The sequence below is a fragment of the Emydura macquarii genome, unplaced genomic scaffold (assembly GCF_026122565.2).
Source record: "Emydura macquarii macquarii isolate MOO-44397 ecotype Brisbane River unplaced genomic scaffold, CSIRO-AGI_Emac_v2 contig_306, whole genome shotgun sequence".
Taxonomy (NCBI): domain Eukaryota; kingdom Metazoa; phylum Chordata; order Testudines; family Chelidae; genus Emydura; species Emydura macquarii.
The window spans coordinates 14,435,021-14,457,364 of record NW_027130443.1 but is presented as its reverse complement, the minus strand read 5'-3'; the positions used below and the strand labels follow the sequence as shown (position 1 = coordinate 14,457,364).

The 22,344-nt window shown below is 58.5% G+C and overlaps 2 protein-coding genes across 2 annotated transcripts; one reads left to right on the top strand and one right to left on the bottom strand.

Annotated features, from left to right (window-relative positions):
- The first annotated feature begins 324 nt into the window (after window positions 1–324).
- On the top strand, window positions 325–4,244 carry MPV17L2 (MPV17 mitochondrial inner membrane protein like 2). The gene is made up of 6 exons (XM_067560986.1): window positions 325–438; window positions 806–980; window positions 1,681–1,851; window positions 3,263–3,339; window positions 3,419–3,547; window positions 3,687–4,244. Exons 2-6 carry the CDS (start codon window positions 815–817, stop codon window positions 3,756–3,758), a joined length of 615 nt encoding a protein of 204 aa, XP_067417087.1. The 5' UTR covers window positions 325–438; window positions 806–814; the 3' UTR covers window positions 3,759–4,244.
- Window positions 4,245–4,955: 711 nt separating this feature from the next.
- Window positions 4,956–21,014, bottom strand: RAB3A (RAB3A, member RAS oncogene family). The gene is made up of 5 exons (XM_067560976.1): window positions 20,870–21,014; window positions 13,709–13,936; window positions 9,986–10,104; window positions 7,891–8,015; window positions 4,956–6,466 (listed from the first exon to the last, which is right to left on the bottom strand). Exons 1-5 carry the CDS (start codon window positions 20,981–20,983, stop codon window positions 6,276–6,278), a joined length of 777 nt encoding a protein of 258 aa, XP_067417077.1. The 5' UTR covers window positions 20,984–21,014; the 3' UTR covers window positions 4,956–6,275.
- Window positions 21,015–22,344: the final 1,330 nt, after the last annotated feature.

Here is a 22,344-nt window from a genome sequence, read left to right as displayed (position 1 = left end):
CGGGGCGGGGTGGGGCCTGACGCCGCCCCCGTGCTCGGCGCTGCCGGGCCGGGCTGGCGGGGGGAAGAGGCGGCGTGGCGCCGGCCCCGGGCCGAGGCGGGCTGCCACAGGCGGAAGTGGCGGGCGGTCGGGCCGTGGGGGTGTCTCGGCCCCGCGGCGCCAGACGCGGTTGAGGGAGGAGCCAGCACCAGGAGGCACCGGTACAAGACACACTTCCGCCTCGCTCACCACCAGGCACTTCCGCCTCGGTAACTGTCATGGCCGCCGCCGAGCAGCGCACTTCCGCCTCAATCGGCAGCTGCCATGGCGCACCGTGCCCCGGAAGCAGAAGGCGCAGTCCCGTCACGTGACTCCGATGGGGCCCGGCCGGCTCCCACTCACGTGGGCCCGGAGGCGGAAGTGCGCCGGGGGGACCGAGCGAGGCAGGGCAGCGAAGGGGTGAGTGGAGCCGTCCCGCGCGGGGGGGGGGCAGCTGCGTCCCGGGGCTTTGAGCACCGCCCCCCCCCCCCCCCGGCGAGTCCCCGCCCCGGCTGCGCTTCGCCCCCGGCGATGGAGCCGAGCCGAGCCGAGCCGAGCCGGGGGGGGTGGGCCCGGGACGCGCGTGGCACGAAGGGAGGGTCCGGGGAGCGCAGGGGGGGGCAGCCTCACGGAGGAGGGGCCCCGCCCCCGGGCAGGGGCTGCAGGGCGCGGTGGGGGGGCAGGTTGGCAGCTCTGTGCGGGGGTGGGGTGGGGCACGGCCGGGCTCGTTCTCGGCCCCCCCCCCCCCCCCGCTGCCCGGCCCGCCCCGACGCTGTGTCTGCTTCAGGCGCGGCCGATGGCGGGCGGCCTGTGGCGCTACTGGCGGCCTCTGTTCCGCGGCCGGGGCCTTCTGCTGACCAACACGGCGAGCTGCGGGGCGCTCCTGGCGACCGGCGACACCCTGCAGCAGACATGGGCCATGCGGCAGGACCCGCCGCGGGAGCGCGAGCTGGGCCGCACAGGTGGGTGTGTGTGTGTGGGTGTGCGCGCGGCGATGGGAAGTGTGTCCTGCCCCCCCGCCTCAGGACAGGCCCCACCGGCTCGACGGGGCGGCTCACGCCTGGCTCTGCCCAGCCGGTGATCGGCCATCAGCGGGGGGGAGGGGTGGAAGTAGGGGGCTGGAGGCAGCATGTGAGGGGGTCTCCGTTTGGTGGGTGTGTGCATTGTGTAGCCTGGGGCCGCGCTGACCCAGCCCCCTAGCACGAGGGACGGTCTGCCCTGAACTGTTACCGCCGGACCAAGGAAGCTGGGCCAGAGCCCCAGAGAGAATGCAGCGAGGTTCCGGGACGTCAGAGGTAGATCCGGGGCCCGTACCCGGCTCTCCTGAGTGCCTGTCCAGTGCCCGCACCCTGACGCCAGCCGTCCTGCAGCGTGCACCATGGAAGCTGTGTCTGTTGGGCAGCGGGTGTGGACAAGGTCCCAGCAGTGTCCTAGTGGTGGGGCACTGCAGCTGTTTTAATCCTCCTGCCTTTGGGGCCATTTTTGCAGCGAGTCACAGAATGTTCCAGCCAGAACTCTGCCATCGTCTCGGTGTCTGAGGCAGGGCCCGTGTCCTGTTCTGTGCTGTGAAGGGAGCTATCCGCTTACAGCGCTGTGTCAATAATAAATGATAACATTGTGCTGGGCCTTTGCATTTATTAATGAGGTGGCCTTTTGTTGCAGCTCGGATGTTTGCCATTGGATGCAGCATGGGCCCATTGATGCATTACTGGTACCTCTGGCTAGATCGAGCATTCCCTGGAGGTGGACTCAAAGGAATTAGAGTTGTCCTGAAGAAAGTCTTCATTGACCAGATCGTAGCGTCTCCAGTTTTGGGAATCTGGTATTTTCTGGGTAAACGGTTTAATCCCCCTTTCTCATGTAACTGTTAATAGCCTGTTCACACGTGCAGCCTTCCCAGCTCTGCAGGAGGCCAGTGCACAGCCAGAATAGATGGAACAAAGCTACCGCTGGGCTGGAGCGTAGGCGGAAGATGCCTCACAATAATTACATCAAGAAACGCTGTCTGTGTAGCCAGTGAGGTCTGTTTGCGTGGCTACCCCGGCGTCTGACGTCAGCACAGGCGGGTGAGGGAGGAAGCCTTGAAAGGGGCATTGCAACAAGCTGCTTGCGTTGAGCAGCGGACATGAAGGAGACAGCAGCCTGGGAGGAAGGAGCTCGAATCTGATGCAGGCAGCAGAAAGAAATGAGGGGACGATGGGTGTGTGCATGGAGGTGACGTGCTGCAGTGTGTCATGCTGTGGGCAAAGTTGAGTTTGCAGTAGGGGAGCAGTGAGGGGGCCAAAGTTGAGCCGAGGTTATGGCAGTGGAAATGGGCGAGAGCCAGCCGGTCAGATCTGGTGTTAGTACCTCCGTAGCAGCAGGAAGGCTGGAGACAGCACCCAGGGAGTCCTCAGCCTGCCTTTGGCCCTGTGAACAGAAATGCTCGCCCAGGGCCAGCTGCAGTGTTTCAAAGCCAGGTGAGTGTGCACGAGGACAGTGGAGATGGGCAGGCAGGAGAGAGGCAGGGCGCCCTGTGGGCGCTGCAGAGAGGGTTCTCTTTGCACCTGTCAGCAGCGAGTGTGCAGCCAGTTGCTGGAGAGGAGACGAGCTGGTCTGTGGGGAAAGGCCACGAGGCAAATCACTGGGCAGGGGAAGAGGTGAGTGGCTGGGTGCCAGGTTAGACAGAGGGGAGTGCACTGCACGGCCCTTCTGTTGGGGCTTGGGATGGGATGTGGGAGAGCAGGCCTGGTCCTTACATCTGGTGTCCCCCCCTCCGACCAGCTCCCTTGGCTGGGCAGCAGGAAGTTTCATGTCCTCCCCCTCTCGTCCACCCTCTGCATGAAGCAGCTGCACTTGCAAGGACTCAGACAGCTACTCCTCCAGCCAGCCTTTCTTCCCTTTAGCAAAAGGGACCTTTGTACTGACAGGGAGAATGCGGTCTGTCCTTACAAACAGAGCTCGCAGCACGCACCCGTGGCTGCCCTGCTGAATGAAAGCACAGCCACTGCCTTTTCTCCCTACCTTACGAAGCCCCCCTCACGAGTGGCAAATACACCTAGGAAAACCTGAGCCAGCAAGATCCCTGGCCCGCTGTGGCACGGTAACTAAAGCCCACGCTCGCTGGCTAGTTGAATTACTGCCACCACCATGTCGCTACAGCCACTAGCGGGTGGGAACAAATAAACATCTGCCTTTAAAGAATCTCCGGGGGGGGTCTGTGGGCTGCTCTCTCGCTCACAGCAGCACCTTGTGCCTTGTACAGGGATGGGGGCGCTGGAAGGGCAGCAGCTGGAGGAAAGCTGGGAGGAGCTCAAAGAGAAGTTTTGGGAATTTTACAAGGTAAGGCTGCTCCCGCATCCCTATTAGCACCACCCACTCCCAGCTCTCTCCTTCCTTAATACTTGATTCTCATTCACAGGCAGACTGGTGCGTCTGGCCCGCCGCTCAGCTGATTAACTTCCTGTTCCTTCCCCCCAAGTATCGGGTGATCTATGTGAACGTGGTGACCTTGGGCTGGGACACCTACCTCTCCTACCTCAAACATCGGGTAGGTACTGCCCCGCCAGGCCAACCCGGCCTTCAGCTCCCCATCCATTAACCCTCTGCACCCCACTCTGTGCTGCTACCACCAGTGTGTAATGAAGCGGGGTTTAGTCACTGTCTTCTCTTGCCTGTACCACATGCAGCCGCTTGGTGCCGTGGACGAGCCGCAGCGCAGCACTAAACACCACCGCCCGGAGGTGAGGCCTGTGGGCTGACTGCAAGGACTGCTGCCCTGGTTCCAGCCATTTCTGTGAGATGCCAATCAAGTGTGTGCGCAAGTGCAACTTCTCAATTCATTCCTGGGGGGGAGCTGGATCCTACGGAGACATGAAAAGATAGCTTGATCACGTCAGCAGATTGCTTCCTGGAGACACATCCCTCGTGTCATCCTGTGACCACTTGTGCTGCTGGGGGTGGAGGAGACAGATGGAGCATTGAACCTGCCGCCTGCACACCCCGTGACTTTTTAAAATGTAGAATCATGTGTTTCTTCTTCTTCCACTGATGAATTGGGGCAGGTGCTGCCCATTACTGTTTGAACCTGAAACCAAGGTGCCAGGCGTGTGCGTCACGCAGTGAGCTGAGCTCCTAACGCTAACCTGGAACCAACAGTTTATTCTTAATATGTCTGAGAGCAGTATTTTGCTAGAAGCAGTGATCTGCCAAAATGTCACTTTAAAAATAAACTAAGGGGCCCTTCATGATGTAGTTTGTCTCTTGTAACAGCAACCACGGCCCACCATGGGCGTGTAAGCCTCACGGTGCAGGCAGGGGGGACTGCTCACTTCAAACCGGAGCCAGCTGGTTGGTGAATACTAATTCAGAAACCAGATATTTGTTCTTCCCTGCAGCCAGCCTTTGGGGCTGCAAACTCTGCTCTAAGCTCAGCTTTAGCAAGGCAAACAAACTCCTCCAGCTAGCCCTTCACACACCAGTAGGCTTGGGAGGGACCCTGGCCCCAGCTTGGCTGTTTGCTCTACACCTTGATCCAAAGGAGTAGCCAGGATCCTTCCAAGCACAGACTCCTCTTCGCTCTAGAAGAGCGAGGATGCTCCAGGACAGGTGAACTGGTGCAGGGTGTGGGGCCTTGAACACCTCTGCTCTGGGCCAAGCTCTCCCCTCTGTAAGTGAGTGGGGACCAGCCTGGCTCTCCCATGTCCCACTCCTGGCTGTTGGAAAGGAGCCTGCATGCCGTGAGATCAGCATTCGTTTATTTCTTCACAACATCCCTTGAATACAGTGATCGGCAGGAAATTTTACTTTGACACTTTTGACATTTTTACAGTACAGCATTTTTTTCCCCATATAAGTAAACTTCACAAAAATAGGAGGTCGGATGTGTGTGTGTGTGTGTAGATATCTGTCAAATAAAATCAGTTCTCCCAGAAAAATAAATAGAGGGAAGCAATGTGCCAGGTTTGGTCATTGATATAATTGTATCTACTGAGTCACAGTCTCCACAATGAGCACGTTACTATATGAACAGACAAGGAGCAGGGTGGCCTACCGCTAACTAGCCCCAGGCAGCTGCCAGTGCAGCACCCTGGCTAGGTGGGGTTTAAACCCCACGCCAGCATGGAAGGGTTCTTTGCAACTATCCAACCAAGCCCAGTTTTTCCTCTAGTGCAAAGGTTCCAGTGGACGGCTGGCAGCGGAGTGGGACTAGTTGGGTACAGCACTGCCTGGCCTTTGCTCAGCTGTGTTTTTAAATAATAGATTTAAAAGTGATATTCACAAGCAGGTTAATAGCACACTGCTAAAATAAATACATCTGCACCATCACAGCACTGCATGTCACACACGGGCACATGCTACTGCTATTTACAGGACGCTTGGTTTATGTACAAGGGGGAAGACAGTAGGAGCATAAATTAGCCTCTATTTATACAATAAACAAGAATCAGGAAAGCCCCAGCCTTGTTGGGTCGGAGCAGAAAGTGGAGTAGCTGCTCGCCAGCCAGCCAGCGGGAGTGGCTCAGCTCCTCTGTGCTAGCAGGGAGAACAAGCTCAGGGGAGGGTACAGGCAGGGCTGGAACAAATCTCCATGAAGAACAGAAACCACGTGCACTAATGCCTCGTTTGAATATAGACACACCATTGAGTGAGTGAATTGTCAAGGTTAAAATCAACACCCCCCCTCTCCCGCCCCGGGGCTGACAGACGCAAACCCCTCAAGCCCAGCTCGTCAGCCCCTCCCTCGCACTACATCAAAGGGGGCAGCTCTCCCTTTCCACACTGCAGGGCTCTTTGCTTAGTAGGCTTAGGAGATGCTCCACCCCTTCGAGCTGCTGTCACAGGAGCAGGGCTCTGCCCACCCTACCACAGCAGGCATCCGACATGGGAAAGAAGGAAGCTAATGAGCAAGAGGGGCCCTGCTGAAAACACCCTGCTAACGCACCGCTGTGCAGCGGGCCCGCGGTCCAGATCCACAAACATCGATAAATAAGGGGGTGACGCTCATTAAATAGTCAAAAGTAACCAGGAAAGTGTCTCCCGCCCACCCTCCCTCCCAGGTGAGGCCAGTGGAGGGTGGGAGAGGAGGTCTGCACCCTGCAGACTATGAGAGGGTGGCCAGAGCCCTTTCAAACCCTGCGCGGTGAGCAGACGGACAGCCCAGCTCATCGCTAGGGCCATCCCCCACCCCTCGGGAACGGGACCTTAAAGTGGGAGCACACGTGACTAATCTAGAGCGTGGGTTACTTGGAGCGGGCGACGTGGCCGTCCTGACGTCTCTAACAGGCACAGTCCTGGTGTGGGGGAGCTTGCTGGTCAGTCAGCTGCGGCCCTTGTTTAGCTCCAGTCACTGCTGGGTCGGCTGTGTCCAGGGACTCGGACATCTTCTCGCAGATGATGTCGACGAGCCGCTCGAACGTTTGCTTGACGTTGATGTTGTCCTTGGCGCTGGCTTCGAAGAACTCAAAACCTGGCCGAGGGAAGGGGAGAGCGTCAGACTGGCAGCGGGGAGAGGCTTGGGGAAAGGCAGGGCCTTCTCTGCTCACCTGCAGGGCGAGGTACCAAAAGAGCCCTGAACCGGGGAGTAATTTTAGCTGGGATCATTAAAGACCCTGGCCCTGAACTGGTCCCTAGCAATCACTTTCACACTGCCACAAATGTACTTGGAAAATAACCTGGCACCTCAGCTTCAGGCACGTGGGTTAGGGGAGCCGGCGTTATCGAGAAGGGCCCTTTGCGCTGGCCAGCAGGGTTACCCCTGGCTCTGTGAAATGGCCGGGGACCTTCGGCCAAGGCTCTTGCGCCTCACAGCTGCGAGCTGCTGATGAAAGGGCCCCAGGTCTGCCAGGAGATGACACCCTGACAAGCAGAGTGTCTGCCAGGTAAGAGCTGCAACCCGGGGGTGGGCTTCAGCCAGGCTAGAGTGAAGTGTTTTCTGTGCAGCCGGGGGCAAGGCACCCCCGCAGTGACCCACGCATCACCCCCGTGGCCTGCAAAGCCCAGGCCTCTTTAACCAGCAGGTGGTTCTTGATGGCCTGTGTAAAGGTGTGTGGGGGGTTAGAAGCCTGCACCCTGGTACCAGCTGCTTGTTGTACACTGAACGTGCACAGCCATGCCCCTGGCAGGCAGGCGCCAGAGTCCCCGGGCCCGGCCCAGCCCAGCCACACCAGCCCCTGCTGCCCGTAGTCAGTTCACCAAGTACATGGACAGTGGCTCAGCATCTAAAAGGTTTCCCAGCCCCTCCCCCGGCTGCTAAACTTTACTGGGACGCAGCGCAGGGAAATCCATAAAACTCGCCCCACCTTCTTACGGGCTTAACCTGCTCATAAATCCACCCGGGCGGACTGATTTTCCAACCACTTTGCAGCAGGGTTTATAGAGTTGTTCTAATACTAGATTAGAATAGAAACACGCTTATCGACGACACAGGCCCTGGCTGGGTAATTACATTTTCTGTTGGAAGACAAGCCACGGCTGTTACTTAATGACAATTATGGCAAGAAAATTGAGTCTTAATTAAATTACTCTGCAGGAAAGAAAGGCACGCGCATGCATGCATCCCCTCTCACGGTTACGGAGCTCCTGGGCCTGCCGTACTAGCGCACCCCCTCCTGTCTTCCCCACACCTGTCAGGCCAGGGCAGGGTTCCTGCCATCACCCAGCACCAGGAAGTCTGGATTCCTGGCAAAGAACCTTCCCATGGCCAGGAACTACATCAGGTGCTTCTGAAATGGGCTTAGCCCCAGTCAGCCCAGCCTCTTGTGCAAGGCAGTGCAACGCACCAACAGCCTGGCATGCCTGGAAGCCTCTTGTAGGCCTGGGTCTAATGTGGGCATCTAAGGAGCCAGCCGGAACCTGGCCGGGTCAGCCCAGTACAGGACAATGCCTACTTACCCAGGTGCTCTGCAAGCTGGCGCCCTCTCTCCGACGACACCACGCGCTCATCCTCCATGTCGCACTTGTTACCCACCAGCAAGACTTGGGCATTGTCCCAGGAGTAGGTCTTGATCTGGGTTGACCTTAAGGCCGTGTTAGGGGGACAAATAAGCACAGCTTGAAGCCAGCAGGGCGGGGGGCAGCGGGTTCCAGACTGAAAGGCGCTGGGGTGTGCTGGGCTCAGCATTGCAGGGCCAACCCTCGGCGCTGGAGCTCATGTTCCAGAGCAACTGGGAGCCAAAATCCCATCGCCAGGCAATGCACCGCTGAGTGCAGCAACAATCAATGCCTTGAACACTGGGCCGAAGAGCCCCCGACCCCAGCCGTAGCCCAGCTCCCTGAGCCGGCCACAAGAGGCTTTCGGGCCTCAGCCTCCTGGCAGAGCAGTTTCTTCTTAACTCAGGCCATCAAAGCCGGCCCTCAAGAGAGCCCATCAGCGAGCTAGACCGAGAGCCCCTGAACTGCAGCCCAGAGCATGAAACCAGCCCAGCAGGAAGAGACATAGGGAGGCAGCTAACGTGGGGCAAGCCTTACTGCAGAAACCAGGAGCAAGATCCTCCGGGGGTCAGTGACCACAGGCGGGGCGAGCCGGGGACGGCAGAGAGGGGAAAGCACGACTCGTGCCAACAGGCAGCAGCAGGGCAAGCCGTGCTCCCTCCTCTCCTGAACAGCTCTGCAGCCTGCCCACCCCAGGGCCCGGCTGGGCTGCCCGGGGCTTCGGCTTCTCTGCAGCAACCGCCATGCGGGGACAGCAGGGCTGGCTGCGTGCGAACGCGCTGAGAACGCTCCACTGGCTCTCGGCACCTGGCCCCACGGGCCAGCAGGTGGGAAGGATTTTGGTTGCTGCCCATCTGGGAACCAGCCCCCTTAAGAAGAGCTCTGGACCCGTCGCCAACTGCCAGGGCCGGGCAGCCTGCCACGGGCAGCGCGAGTTGCGGGGCTGAGTTCGGGGTTGGGAAGGGCCAGGGAGACGAGGCTGTTTGTGCATGTACCGGGACTCCTCAGGGACACGGCAAGTCTGGGCCAGACCCAGCAGGGGTGGCAGGAGAGCAGGGCAGAGCCCCGGGGTGAGTTTCGAAGACAGCAGGCGCTCACCAGAGCCAGCCGGCCCGGGGGGCCATGGGGGAGCCAGGCTGGCTGCACGGCAGGGCAGGAGTGGAAGCGCCAAGGCCGCCTCGCACTCCCCTCACATGTGGGCAGAATGGCCAGGAACCGCAGTGCCAAGGGGCGGGAGAGGATCCCTGGGCCGAGGGCCTGTCTGCCAGCAGGCGGCAAACCTCGCTCTGTCTCTGGGGCATCGCAGGCCAGGCCAGGCCGGCTCCCGGCCCCACCCTGCAGAGATTCACCTGCTTAAAAACCAGACCGAGGAAACACCCATTTCAAATGGGGCGGCGGGGCCCAGGGGCAACTAGAGATGCAGGTTCCAGTGTGATGGGCGGAGGTCGCAGGAGAGACATCCAGCAACAGCGCCCAGCGCCTCGGCTGGGCAGAGTCCACGCGCCAGAGCCGGGGGGAGGGCGGGGAAGCTCCTACATGGCCGGATATCGCGGTAAAGCTTCAAACCAGCGGCAGTCCCTTGGAGACCGGATCTGCAGCAGACACGACCCCGGAGGGCACCCGTGACCAGCCGGCATCAGGGAGAGATCCTGCCCCTCGCCCTCACCAGTGAGTGCGGCAGGGCGTCTGTGCTCTCAGCGAGCGGCCGCAGCTGAACCAGACAGTCCCTGGGCGTGCAGACACGGCGTGGGGAGGGGCGCCGGCCAGACGATCCAGCTGCCGTGCCTAGGCATGGTGTTGGCAGCAGGAGAAGGCCAAAGCCGGAGGGCCCGTTGAAGCACCCCACCAATGCAGGGGGGCGCGGGTCTCAGCGGCCTGGATGGCGTGTCCCAGCACAGCAGACCCTGGCTCGGCACAGCTCACCCGGCACGCTGGAGAGGCGCCCAGCCCCACCCTAACCCCACCTGGCCTCTCTCTGCTAAGGAGACACCGGCGCTGCGGCGCCAAGGCCTCCGTGTTGCTCTCCCTTCCCAGTGCCCTTTGGGCTGGCGCTCACCAGTCCTGCACGGCGTTGAAGGACTCCTCGTTGGTGATGTCGTACATCAGGATGAAGCCCATGGCCCCCCGGTAGTAGGCGGTGGTGATGGTCCGGTACCTCTCCTGGCCTGCAGTGTCCTGGGGAGACGAGACAAGGGGTCACTTGGGAGCAGCAACGCTCAGAGCGGCTCTGAGCAACGCCAGGGGCTGGAAACGGCTCCGCTGGATACGTCCCCTGCAGCCTGACAGCACGTGCCGGTTCCATGGGGAGCCCAGGGCAGGCCCGGCTCGGGCAGCCAGAGGGGAAGGACCTGGGAACCCATCTGTGTGAGTCAGGCTATGGCATGCCCCGGCAGAGTGCTGCTTCCACACAGCCCCATCCAAGCCCAGCAGCGACATCACCCCGTGCGTGCCGCAGAGGGGCTGGGCCCCCAGGGAGCCCTGCCATGGGGCAGGGGCGATGGGAGGACTGGGATTCCTGGTGCCGCGGGGCTGGAGCCCGTGACTCACCATGGCAATGCCTGGCTGTGCCAAGCGGAGCTCTGGTCCCACACTTCTGTGGCCAAGATCCAGGGACAGGAACAGTCTGTGGGTTTGCTGCCTCCGGTGCGCAGCTCTCTCAGCACAAGCAGGGGGGGCCCAGCAGCCTCCCTTCCTAGCCAGGCATGCGGCTGCGCCAAGGGCAGGGCGAGGGGCTGGCAAGTGATGCTTGCAGACCCCTCCACCATCACCCCCTCCTGCCACGGCAGCCCTGCCACAGGTCTCCAGCCAGTGCTGCAAACAGACCCCCCCTTGTGCCTCCAGGCCGCCCCCCCCGGCAGCACGTGCCTCTAGCCGCTGCGCAGAGCAGAGCGCCGTAGGCGGCGGAGTGGCTCCAGCCAGCTGTAGTCTGGCTCAGGGCCAGTTTGAGAAGAAGCCAGCTGGTGCCGAGCTGTTTGCAGGCCGCCCCGGCCACAGGAAAGATGGGCCCTGCCCTGTGTGGACAGGCCAGGGTCTGTGCAGACTGCAAGACACAGGCATCCACTGGAGGAAGCCACGGGGCAGCTGCGGGGCAGGCAGAGGCTGGGAACACCTGCAGCTCAGCTTTGGCCCTCCCTGGCTCCTTCCAGCAGGGGCACCCCCCATCCCCAGAGGGAGGACTCCGAGCGCTCCACGTGGGCATTTCCAGCCCCTAGCAAGGTCTGGCCCAGAGCTACCCCCGGCGGAGCCTGCTGGGGGGGGAGCAGCAGGGCCCAGGGGGTTTAGGCTTCGCTCTGTTCCGTTATTTGTGACCCATAAGCCCCACAACAGAAGCTCGCATTTATTTGCCCGTATCCTTCAACCCAGCGCTCCAGAGCAGTGCAGGGCCTGGAGGCAACCATGCACCCAGCTCTGAGCAGCAGCACCCGGCTGCCGGGCTGCAGTACGGTGCTGCTGGGCAGGATGCGGAGAGGAGAAATCCACCCCCACCATCCAAGCACTGAGAGCAGCAGCAGCAGCAGCGAGACGTTCACCAGATGGTAACGCAGCTCCCGTGGGCAGTTCAAAGCACTTCAGACAATAACCAGCCCTGACTCTTCAATGCAGGGTGGGAAAGAGTCCTGCCCATTTCCCAGATGGGAAAAACTGAGGCAGAGGGGCCACATGAGCCAAGTGAGTGGCAAGGCTGGGAACAGAACCTGGTAGTCCTGGGTCAGTGCCCTGCTCTAACCACTAGGTAACTAACCCTACAACAAAACTGCACTATTGTGCCAAGTAACTCCCCATCCCCCCCCCGGATCATTCTGCCAGGGGTCTCTTGGTCAGCAGACGTCCCTGTCCCTGCATCGGCTGACACACACGGGGCACAGCTCCTCAGGGAGGAGTGGTACCTTCACTGACCCCGTGTCTCTCCAGGGCTGGGTTTCAAGCAGACAAAGGCGAGGGTTTTGGGGTGGAACTCGCTAAGAGCCTCAGTCCAGACAGGAGACCGGGTCCCGCTGAACCGCCGAGTCCCTTATTGTATATTGAATTATTTTATGATTCCTCCAAATGCCCTGCAGACCCTCCCTTTCCCTTGCGATGCCCCGGGCTGCAGGGCATGCTGGGAGGCCACTGTCTGACGGCAGATGCCAGCTGCTCTGCCAGGATCACGCCAATGCCGGGGAGCGGGAGCCAAGCAGGGCTCAGCGGCAGAGGCGCCCACAGGTACTGGGGTCACGCTCCCTTCCTGGGAGCTGAGCCCGCCGGAGCGCTGCCAGGGAGGCAGGCCCAGGCTCGGCTGACATAAACGGCAGGTGAATGAGAGGCTTGTAACAGCAAGGGGGAGCTCTTGGTTTCAGATCAGCCAGTGGGAACGGGGTGCCCATCTCCAGCCCGGGGGGCAGAGCAGGCGCCCTAATCAGCGCAGACCTGCTGGAGGGACAGAGCAGCTATGGCAGTGGAGAGGTGCAGCAGATGGAGGTCCCAGAACGTCAGCTGGCCGCAATCCCAATTAAACCCCACTCTGCGGCTTCGTTCAGCTGGGAACGGCTGCGCCCACGAGACCCCTCTCCACTCCCTCGAGTCGCCAGGCTCCTCGCTGCTCTGGCTCCATCACCCGGCAGGGAGCCCAGTGCCACGCAGCTCTTTACAGCACCGAGGAAAAAGCATCGTGGCTAAATCTGTCATCCCGGCGGCTTCTTCATCTCTGTTGCTTAGACTGCTCCTGGCTCGCCTGAGCTGAGCTCTGCGCTAATTGGCAGCTCGCTCCCCTGCAGGGCCGAGGAGCCGGTCAGCACATGGCGCGGGGTCTGCGCCATACACGGTCTGTGGGACGAGAGGCCAGCGTGACGCCAACTCTGCGCGTCCTGCAGCCGAGACCTTGGCTGCATGTTAGTTAGGAGCCTGACATTTCTCATGAGGGAGATGCTTGGGGGTGTCAGCAAAGAGAACCAAGATGGAGCCCCCCCGAGTCCCGGGGAGCAGAGCAATATTGCTGCGGGGCAGGGTGGTCCGGCCGGCCGAGGATCTGGGAAAGGCATGGCTGTGGACGCTTAGGCTCTTGGAGGCAGCCTGGCCACAGCCAGCCAGCCACCCCGCCCGAGCCTCTGGTCACGCAGCTGTCCCATGTGGAGCCCAGCCTCCCTGGGTCTCTCAGCACACCACGAGCCCTGTCCTGCAGGGCCTCCCTGCCACGCCACCACGAACTCCAGGGCTTCACAGGCCCTAGGACGGGGAGCTGTGCCCTGACTGCGTAAGAAAGCGGTGGGGCTATCAGAGGCCTGGCAGCAGGCGCTCATGCTGAGTGGAAGCTGTTAGCTAGCAACCTGTGTCCTGGGGGAACGTGTTAAAGAAACGGGAACCAGCGTCACCCACGTGAGATGGGTCTATCTGCCACTCGGAAACCACACTGGTATTTTAAGCAACTGGAATTATTTCCCTGAGCAGGTGATCATTCCTTACAGACGTCTCTCGTCCCCGGTGCTCTGCTCACCTGCTCGGCCTGGGCAGAACCCGCCAGCCGTGCTGAGCAGGGCACAGCATGCAGCAGTCAAGGCAAGCTGCAGAGAAGTCAAGGGGGGCAGGACTCGGCTTCCCAGACGGGGGTCTCGTCAGGTCTCTGGGTTACCATCCCCAGCCCTGGAGGGATGGATGGCAGGGACAGAGCTGGTTGCAGGGGAGGTTTCAGTGCCCGGCTCCTAACCCGAATGGCTGCCCACACATGCCGTACAGCAGCATGGGGTCCCCCCCCCTCACTGCACGCCCCATTCCCCCAGAGTGTGTGGGGACCACGGACCCTCACCCAGATCTGCAGCTTGATGCGCTTGTCGTTCCGGTAGATGGTTTTGACTTTGAAGTCGATGCCGACGGTGCTGACGAAGGCGGGAGTGAAGGAGTCGTCCGCGTACCGGAACAGGAAGGAGGTCTTTCCCACGCTGCTGTTCCCGATGATCAGGATCTTGAACATGTAGTCGAAGTTCTGATCCGAGGATTCCTTCTGGCCAAAGCGGGAGTCGGCAGCGGAAGCCATCTGCAAAGGGAAGCACAGGCAGAGCCGGCCTGGGGGGGTGCACGACCTGGGAGAGTCAGGCACTCTGGGCCCAAGGGCTGCTCCCACCACCAAGAGACTCCAGCATCGGCTTTCAGGGGGTCAGAACGAGTATCCACATACCATCGCCCCATCAACCCGCTGGGGCCACTGGACTACCCAGAAACGGCTCCCAGATATGCCCAGCCATTCTGCCCAGCAGGTGGGCCGGGGGCTCCGGCTGCCCTTCCTGTGGGTCCTACCTGGTGTCAGTTGCAGGTAGCTTTGAAGCGTCCAGCACCCTGGAAGGAAGGTGACGAGGATTCTCAGCTGGGGCTGAAATCTGGAGCAGAGCTGGCGAGGCATTTCTCCAGCACCGCAGGATCTAGCGAGGCCCGCTGTGCTGTGAGTCACACCAGCACCCGTCCCATGGGTGCACGGAGCTCTGGAAGGACTTGCTTGGGGGTCCCACGGAGTGAGCCGAGAGCTGGGAACAAGCCCCAGGCCTACCCACACCCAGCCCTGACTGGCGCAGCCAGCTCTGAAACACGCTCCTCTCTGCGACACCGATTTAAGGTAATCCTGAGACCCCGGCCTCTGCCCCGCACCAGCCGGGGCCTGCCCCATGCCCCGTGTTTCCCCACTGGCAGCTGGGGGCAATCACAGGACAAGCCACCCACCAGAGCAGGCAGTTGGGGCCGGCTGGGCCCGCTCTCAGACTGAGCCGTTCCACAGATGCTCCCTGCCCCGCTCACGAGTCCTTGGCACTGTGCACAGCCGCACACGTGGGCAGGGCCAATTCCTGCAGCACCAGCTGGAATCAGGGCGGCAGGAAAGCGGCCATCAGGAAAACGGGCAGACAAGCCCCTGAGCGGTGGCCCTTTGCATGGAGCCCACGCGGCTCATGGAGCAGGCAGGACTGCTGTCTGCAGCAAGCTGTGCTCGTCCTAGACCATGTGGAAGCCCAGCTCGCAAGAGCCTGTCCAGTGACCAGCCTGAGGAAGCCACGTGTGTGCGCGGCCAGTGCCTCCCTGCACCCGGTTCTCCGCCTCTTCAGCCTATCTCCACCTTGGTCTCCTTCCTTCTCAGCTGCTCGAGTGAACCGCCCAGAGCAGACCACACTTAGCACGTCCCGCACGTCCTGCTTCCGCTCTAGTCTGAGGTGCTACCCGAGGGGAAGCTCCACCCCAGCTGAGCTGTGGTTAAACTGGACTCCTTTGGCCGAGAGTCCACCCAGCTTCAGCACAAAGCAAACTAAGGTCTGCACCAACCTCCTCCCTGGTAACACTGAGCATGTGCATCCGTAAAAGTGAGGGTCCCTTGGTGCGATACCCCTGCAATAGCAGGGCCCCCCAAGGATCTGTACTGGGACCAACCATGCTCAACGTCTTCCTAAATGATCTGGAAAGGGGAGCGAACAGCGAGCCGGCAAAACTGTGCAGACAATACAAAACTACTCAAGAGAGTTCTGTCCAAAGCTGACTGTGAAGAGTTACAAAGGGGATCTCACAAACCTGGGTGACTGGACCACAAAATGGCAGACGAAATTCCATGCTGAGCAGTGCAAAGTAATGCACATGGGAAAACATCATCCCAGCTACACATACAAAATGATGGGGCCTAAATTAGCAACCACCACTCAAGAAAGAGATCTTGGCATGGTCATGGTTAGTTCTCTGAAAACATCCACTCAACCTGCAACATCAGCCAAAAAAGCTACCAGTGTTAGGAATCGTTCGGAGAGGGATAGACCATAGAAGTGTTATAATGCCACCATGTAAACCCATGGTGTACACATGCGTGCACACGCGTCTCCACCCACCCACCCACCCTAGCATGGGAACAAGTGCAGAGAAGGGCAAGAAAAAAGATCGGGGGATGGAACAACTTCCATATGAGGAAAGATGGAAAAGGCTGGGACTGTTCAGCTTAAAAGAGACGACTAAGGGGGGATAGGATCGAGGGATATAAAATCATGAATGGTGCAGCTTTTCAATGAGAACTGGGTGCCTGACTCTCTCAGGTGCCTTTGAAAATCCCACCCCAGTTACGGTGGAAGTCTGTGGCAGATAAAGGAACTGAGCCCAGATCTTGAGACTCAGTCTAGAGCCTTCTCCACACGGCTGTGCAATCCGACAACTCCTCGTGGGCACTGCACGAACATGGAGAGGCACGTGGCGAACGGAGCATGGCGAGAGAGCCAACAACTTCTCCTGGACAGCCCAAAGCAAACGTTCTGAGAACCAAGGGCAGGTCTGTGCCACCACATCCTCCAGGGGTGCAGCAGGGCAGAGCACCAGCAGACACCTGCTCTAGGAGATCCCAGGACTTCGAATGCCAGAACAGCTCCCGGAGATCTGTATTGTCTAGATCCTGAGGCAAACCTCTTCCCCTCCGAAATTAATACTCCCTGGGAAGTAATAGTCCAAGTGCACCATGGTGTTTTTCCCATTATATAAGCTTCCTCTACAGAAATCCTTGAAGTGAACAGCTTGCATGAATAGATAAGGTTCCAATTTCCTTCATGACGGCAGCCAGCCAGTGTAAGCCTTTGATACATGCAGCTGTGATGCTCCTGCATGCTGGTTGGTTAGAGAGATGCCTGAACCACTGCAAAGCCAGGCCTCCACTACTGTGTCTAACGTCCATCCATCTCACCGGCCTGGGATGCTGGCAGCAGTCAAGACCATGCAAATAAGGTAAAATGTTTTAAGAACCTAAGAACGGCCACACTGGGTCAGACCAATGGTCCATCTAGCCCAGCATCCTGCCCTCCAACAGTGGCTGGTGCCAGACACTTCGAAGGGAATGACTGGAAAAGAGCAATTCATCATGTGATCCATCCCCTGCCATCCAGTCTCAGCTTCTAGCAGTCAGAGCAGAAGGGACACCCAGTGCATAGGGCTGCCACCCTGCCCATCTCGGCTAACAGCCACTGACAGACCTATCCCTCTACGAACTTATCTAATTCTTTTTTGAACCCGGCTATATTTTTGGCCTTCACAACATCCTCTGACAAGGAGATTCACAGGTCAACTGTGCAGTGTGAAGTCAGACTCCCTTTTGTTTGTTTCAAACCTGCTGCCTATTAATTTCACCAGGTGACCCCTAGCTCGTGTGTTATTGGAGGGGGTAAATAACACTTCCCTATTCACATTCTCCCCAAGCCTTACAAAGATCATCCGGGACCACCCCCTGGCCCCTCCGTGAGCACTAGCAGCTTTTGGGGCCGGCTGAGGGGTAACTACAGCTTTCCAGCTGGGAGCAGAGCATGAAACTGATGCAGGCATCTCTTCCTGAGTCTGCGGACAGATGTTCCCGGTGCCTCTGCTGCTGCTGCAGGGCAGAGTTCTTCTCAGCAGCAGCAAATTATGATGATGTGTGTCAATTTCAAGCATTTAGTCTCAGCACCACAGGGCAACTCAAGAACCATGTCCATTTCAAACTGGGAGCTCCAGTCATCACAGGAAGGGAGGGCACAAAACAAGATGGCTGTGGGAAGACGTACAGCAGCACAGACTCCCCTCTCCCTTCAACATTTTTCCAGACAAGCAAATCCTTCTCCCTCCCAGCAGCTTCACATCTACTAGATACCTACCACCCAGACCTGAGAAGGAGCCCTGAGCATGGCCCAGGGCAGCACACTGGTAAGAATCCTAGAGCCAGGGAGGGAATGGGGGAGCTACTGCGTCACACCAGGGGGTTGCCCTTATACCCTGCAGGCACCCAGCTTCTCTGATTTTCAGCCTGGCCCCTGGCTAATAGTCTCAAATCTCTTGTGATTTTTTTCTTAGCCCAGCACAGAGACTAGATTTATCTTCATCTGAGTGGTATCAGGATGCACCATAGCATAAGCTTTTAGCTCCAAGATTTAAGTACGTGGGGTTACTGCCTACAAAGGGGTATGCTGATTTTCTCCCATTACTGCCAATGGAAGTGAACAAGGTGGGGAAGCTGCCTCTTCCTCCGTTTTAATGTCCTCTGCTTCTCCATTGCAAAGGATAATTCCAGAACCACAAAACCTTTTTTCTCTTTCTGTGAAATAATATCAGGAAATGTGACCTTAGAACCTCATTCATATTCACTGCTGGGCAGACTCCTGCTTTGATTTTCCTGGGCTCTCTAATCTCATTTCCTGAGAAATTGTTGTACCTTTGTTTTCGTCTCTGATCATTTAATATTCAAGCAATAACGTGATAGGCAGCGTATCGGTACGCAGGAGCTTCATGGAGATGCTCTCTTTGGGTAGTGTTTATGAGGCACAAGGCAAAAAAACTGAGCAATTTCAATTTTGAGTGCAAATTTCACCCAGAAATACATGGCCACTTTCTGATTCCTGTTATCAAACTGAATTTATAAACACACACAGGAGGATTTTTATTTGTCCCAAGTTCAAAGACACCTAAAATCAGGAACAGTGAGACTGACTGGACAGTACAGCCATTGCATATAGGTTGTGTCATTGCATATCGTCAGGAAACTTTACTGGTGCACAGAGTTGGAAGCCATTTCCGAAGAAAATACACAATTCAGAGGTTGGGAACAATCAAGAGAGAATTTTCATCCTAAGAGAAATCGGCACTGCTCCACGTTTCTAAGGCCAAACAGAAGTAAACCTCTGAACATGTGGTTTTCACCACCCCCTGCATAAATAAATCCTGTTTACACTGCTAATTCATCAGAAATCCAGATCCAATGGGAACTATGCAATCCAGCTAGTCACTTAGCACATTTTAACAATATGCAGTTTAGCTCAAATAATATGTCTTGACATAATATTAGTCATTTGGCCCTTGGGGACCAAGTTCATATTTACAAAAACATTTTATTGCTACATTAAGTTAGCCACTTAGCGAGCAAGCTCCTCCAGTGCATTTTAATTACAGTACTCTTAATGCCCACACGCAGCTTTATTGCATACAGGCTCCAAGCGTTTGCATTAAACAATATGCAGAGGAGTACACACATCTTCTGACAGGCAGGTGGAGATCCCAGCTATGAGCTGGTCCTCCAGAGAAGGGAGGGTGCTTCCCCCCAGCCCAGCTGCCACAGGCCCCAGGACTGAGTGCTTGCCACCCAAGCACATGCTCCCTCCATCTGCCAAGGCCCAAACTGAGACACACATGAACCATGTCCCACCATAAGGGACACAGGTAAATGAATGGTGCAGACAGGCTTGGAGGTGGGCTTCATTTCTGTAACTAGACTGGACAAAGCAGTCCAGAACACAGGGTCCAGCTCAGTCCTGCCCTGCCAAGCAGTGGGCTAGACGAAGCCCTCTATTTTTCAAGAGTCTATAGCAAGATTCTCTGAAACCTTTGTGTCTGGATGTAAAATAACTGAACCCAGTAACCCTGCACTAAGAGTGAGGCTTGGCGTGGAGGCAGATCTGGACTGGTAAAGCCAGGCATTTGCATGAAAAAGAAAGTCAGATTTATAGACTTAGACAGGGCACGTTCTGTAGTGAGAAAGAGGGTAACAGTGGAGCTGGGTTGTACCTAGGACCTGGGCACTGAGTGCCTTTGGTTTGCTAATGCTTTCCGGAGGGAGGCAGCAGATAGTGACTGAGACAGACTCAGTTTTATTCTGTCTATAATGGTATAGAGACAGCCGGGCTGAAGAGGATCCATGGTAGCTCTGCACCAGAAGCGTCTACCCTCGCAGTAGGCACTCTTCTCCAGCTGTATCGTTCTGGAAATGTCATCCTTTAATATCACCCAAGAAACACAAAACACCCATATTGACAGGCAGATCACCCCAGTCACAGCTTTGCCTTCGCCTTGCACATGTCATTAAGAGCAAAGATGCCAAGGCAAAGGGTCTCTCCGACCTTTTCGCTCTCTTTTAAAAGCAGCATTAGGCACATGTGAAGTTAGTTATATGACAACCCCCTACCACCCTTCAAAATGAGAGCAATGCAGTAACCTTATACACCACCGCATTGTACAGCAGGGACCAACTAAGTTGCATGCTTGGCTGGATGTGTTAATAAATGACTGTTGGAGACGGAGGGGGTTGAGTGGATGCAGGTGGATTCAAGCTATTCAGTTGCCTGGAGCATTCAGCTCTCTCAGTCCCCACTCTGCCATCAATCATTCATATTAAAACATCCTTAAACAGCTCCGCTTTATTTTATTTAGAAGGTTCTCCCTGTAGGGCCTCAGTTTACCCCCCCCCCCAAACACTGGCAGGAAAAGGCTTCATGCACAGAATGGCTCCTCTTGCAAAGACCACGTCTGTGTTATTCTTTGAGCCCCACCAAATCTTCTGACCTGGTAACAATCAAGAGAAATGTCTCATCTAGGGCCGGGAGAGGCAACATTCTGTGACCCTGCTCGGTTCCCTGAACCTCCCTTTCCCCACGTTATCAACGGAGGCATCGCATTTGCAGAGCCTGGCAAATTACTGGAAGGGTTTCAGCCTCCCGTTCGCAAACGTCATCGAACACGGTTTCTGCAAGTCGCTAAGATGCCCCGTCCTCCTCCATCCAAGCGCCAGCGCTCCGGGAGAGGCAGGAGGCCCCGGGAGTTCCTTGCACCCCGGCTCCCCTCCAGACGTGCAGCACGGGTGGGAAGGGGAGGGGGCAAAGCGGAAGCTCATCTGCACTGTCCCCCAGGCCGGATCAGGCCGGAAATGGGTGCAGATGCAGAACGCTGACCCACGCACCCTGGCCCCACCAGCGAGAAGGTCTGGGTGCGTGCACTGGCCGGAGGGATTTGTGCACCGGCCGGAGGGATTTGTGCACCCAGCCCCCCCTTCCAAGCCTCATCCTTTGCCAGGCTAGGCGCCCCCCACCCATCCTTTGCCACGCAGGCCCCTCCCTGCCTCCTTCCAGAGGGATGGAGCGGCACATCCCACGCCGGTGTCAAGCGAAGGTGATGGGCCGGGCCGGGCTGGGCCGGGCCGGGCCGGCTGGGGCGGGGGCCGCGCGCTCACCTCCAGATCGCGCTCCCCGGGCTCCTCTTGCACCAAACGCAGCAGCAGCTCGCGCGGCCCCGGCAATTGCAGAGCCCGGCTGACGTCACCAGCATTCGGGGCGGGGCCCGGCATGCAGATGACGGAGTGACGTCAGAAGGCCGGAGACGACCCATTCCGAGTTTCTCCCCCAAGGCTCCTGAGGGGGGCAGGCTCCTACCCAGTCTTGCGCTACGATAGGCCCGCGCTAATGATTGACAGCATAGTGGAGCGCCCAATCGGCGCCTTGGGCTCCTGAGCGACCGCCTCGAGCCTCCGGGGGGAGTCAAGTTGGTCCGGCCCGGGCCCCTCCGGGAGGCAGAGCCCCCAAGGCAAGGGCTATCGTTGGCACGTGACGTACCCCCCCATGAGGCAGTGGTACAAGCCAGCACAATATTTCCCAACCACCCCCACAGGGAACAGTGGTATGAGCTGGGTCTCACCCTGCCCCCTGTCACGACCTGACACCTCCCCCCCCCCCAGGGGTATAGTGGGGTGAGCCACCGAGCCATACCGTGTGGTGACATTTCCCAGCCCACGGGCCGAGTGCTACTGCCTCAGCCACCGCCCCGGGCCTGGCTCCCCCGCGCCGGACAGTGGTTGAGCTGGCGCACACCATGCCCTGGCCTTGTCACCAGCCGAAGAGAGAGTGGCGCGAGCCACCCTGTCACAACATGTCCCCCCCATGGGAGAATGGTACGAGCCGCTCTAGACCAGCTCCCCTGTCACAACATGTCCCCCCCCATGGGAGAATGGTACGAGCCGCTCTAGACCAGCTCCCCTGTCACAACATGTCCCCCCCATGGGAGAATGGTACGAGCCGCTCTAGACCAGCTCCCCTGTCACAACATGTCCCCCCCATGGGAGAATGGTACGAGCCGCTGTAGACCAGCTCCCCTGTCACCACATGTCCCCCCCATGGGAGAATGGTACGAGCCGCTCTAGACCAGCTCCCCTGTCACAACATGTCCCCCCATGGGAGAATGGTACCGATGGATCACGTCACCACATGCCGGGAGAATGGTCCCCGTGACCAGCTCCCCTGTCACAACTGCCCCCCCCGGGAGAATGGTACCCCTGTAGACCCTCCCCTGTCACAGGGTCCCCACATGGGAGAATGCCACAGGACCAGCTCCCTGTCACCACATGTCCCCCATGGGAGAATGGTACCCGCTCTAGACCAGCTCCCCCATGTCACCCCACGGGGCCCCCCCTGGGAGAATGGTACCCCCCTGTAGACCCTCCCCTGTCACCACATGTCCCCCCCATGGGAGAATGGTACGAGCCGCTCTAGACCAGCTCCCCTGTCACAACATGTCCCCCCCATGGGAGAATGGTACGAGCCACCCGGCCCGCTGCCCTGTCACAACATGTCCCCCCAGGTACCCGACGGATCACGTGGCCGGCGGATGGTGCCCGTGATCTGACCTGACCTGCCAGCCCCGCCCCGCCCCGCC

What these genes read in the sequence shown, in the direction of transcription:
- MPV17L2 (XM_067560986.1), top strand. Translation starts at nt 815, where the DNA reads ATGGCGGGCGGCCTGTGGCGCTACTGGCGGCCTCTGTTCCGCGGCCGG. An exon ending in AGTTTTGGGAATTTTACAAG is followed by an intron (nt 3,340 to 3,418) that starts GTAAGGCTGCTC and finishes TCTCATTCACAG; the next exon opens with GCAGACTGGTGCGTCTGGCC. An exon ending in TCTCCTACCTCAAACATCGG is followed by an intron (nt 3,548 to 3,686) that starts GTAGGTACTGCC and finishes TACCACATGCAG; the next exon opens with CCGCTTGGTGCCGTGGACGA.
- RAB3A (XM_067560976.1), bottom strand. Translation starts at nt 20,983, where the DNA reads ATGCCGGGCCCCGCCCCGAATGCTGGTGACGTCAGCCGGGCTCTGCAA. An exon ending in GCATCAAGCTGCAGATCTGG is followed by an intron (nt 10,105 to 13,708) that starts GTGAGGGTCCGT and finishes TCGTCTCCCCAG; the next exon opens with GACACTGCAGGCCAGGAGAG. An exon ending in CCAGCTTGCAGAGCACCTGG is followed by an intron (nt 6,467 to 7,890) that starts GTAAGTAGGCAT and finishes TCCCTCGGCCAG; the next exon opens with GTTTTGAGTTCTTCGAAGCC.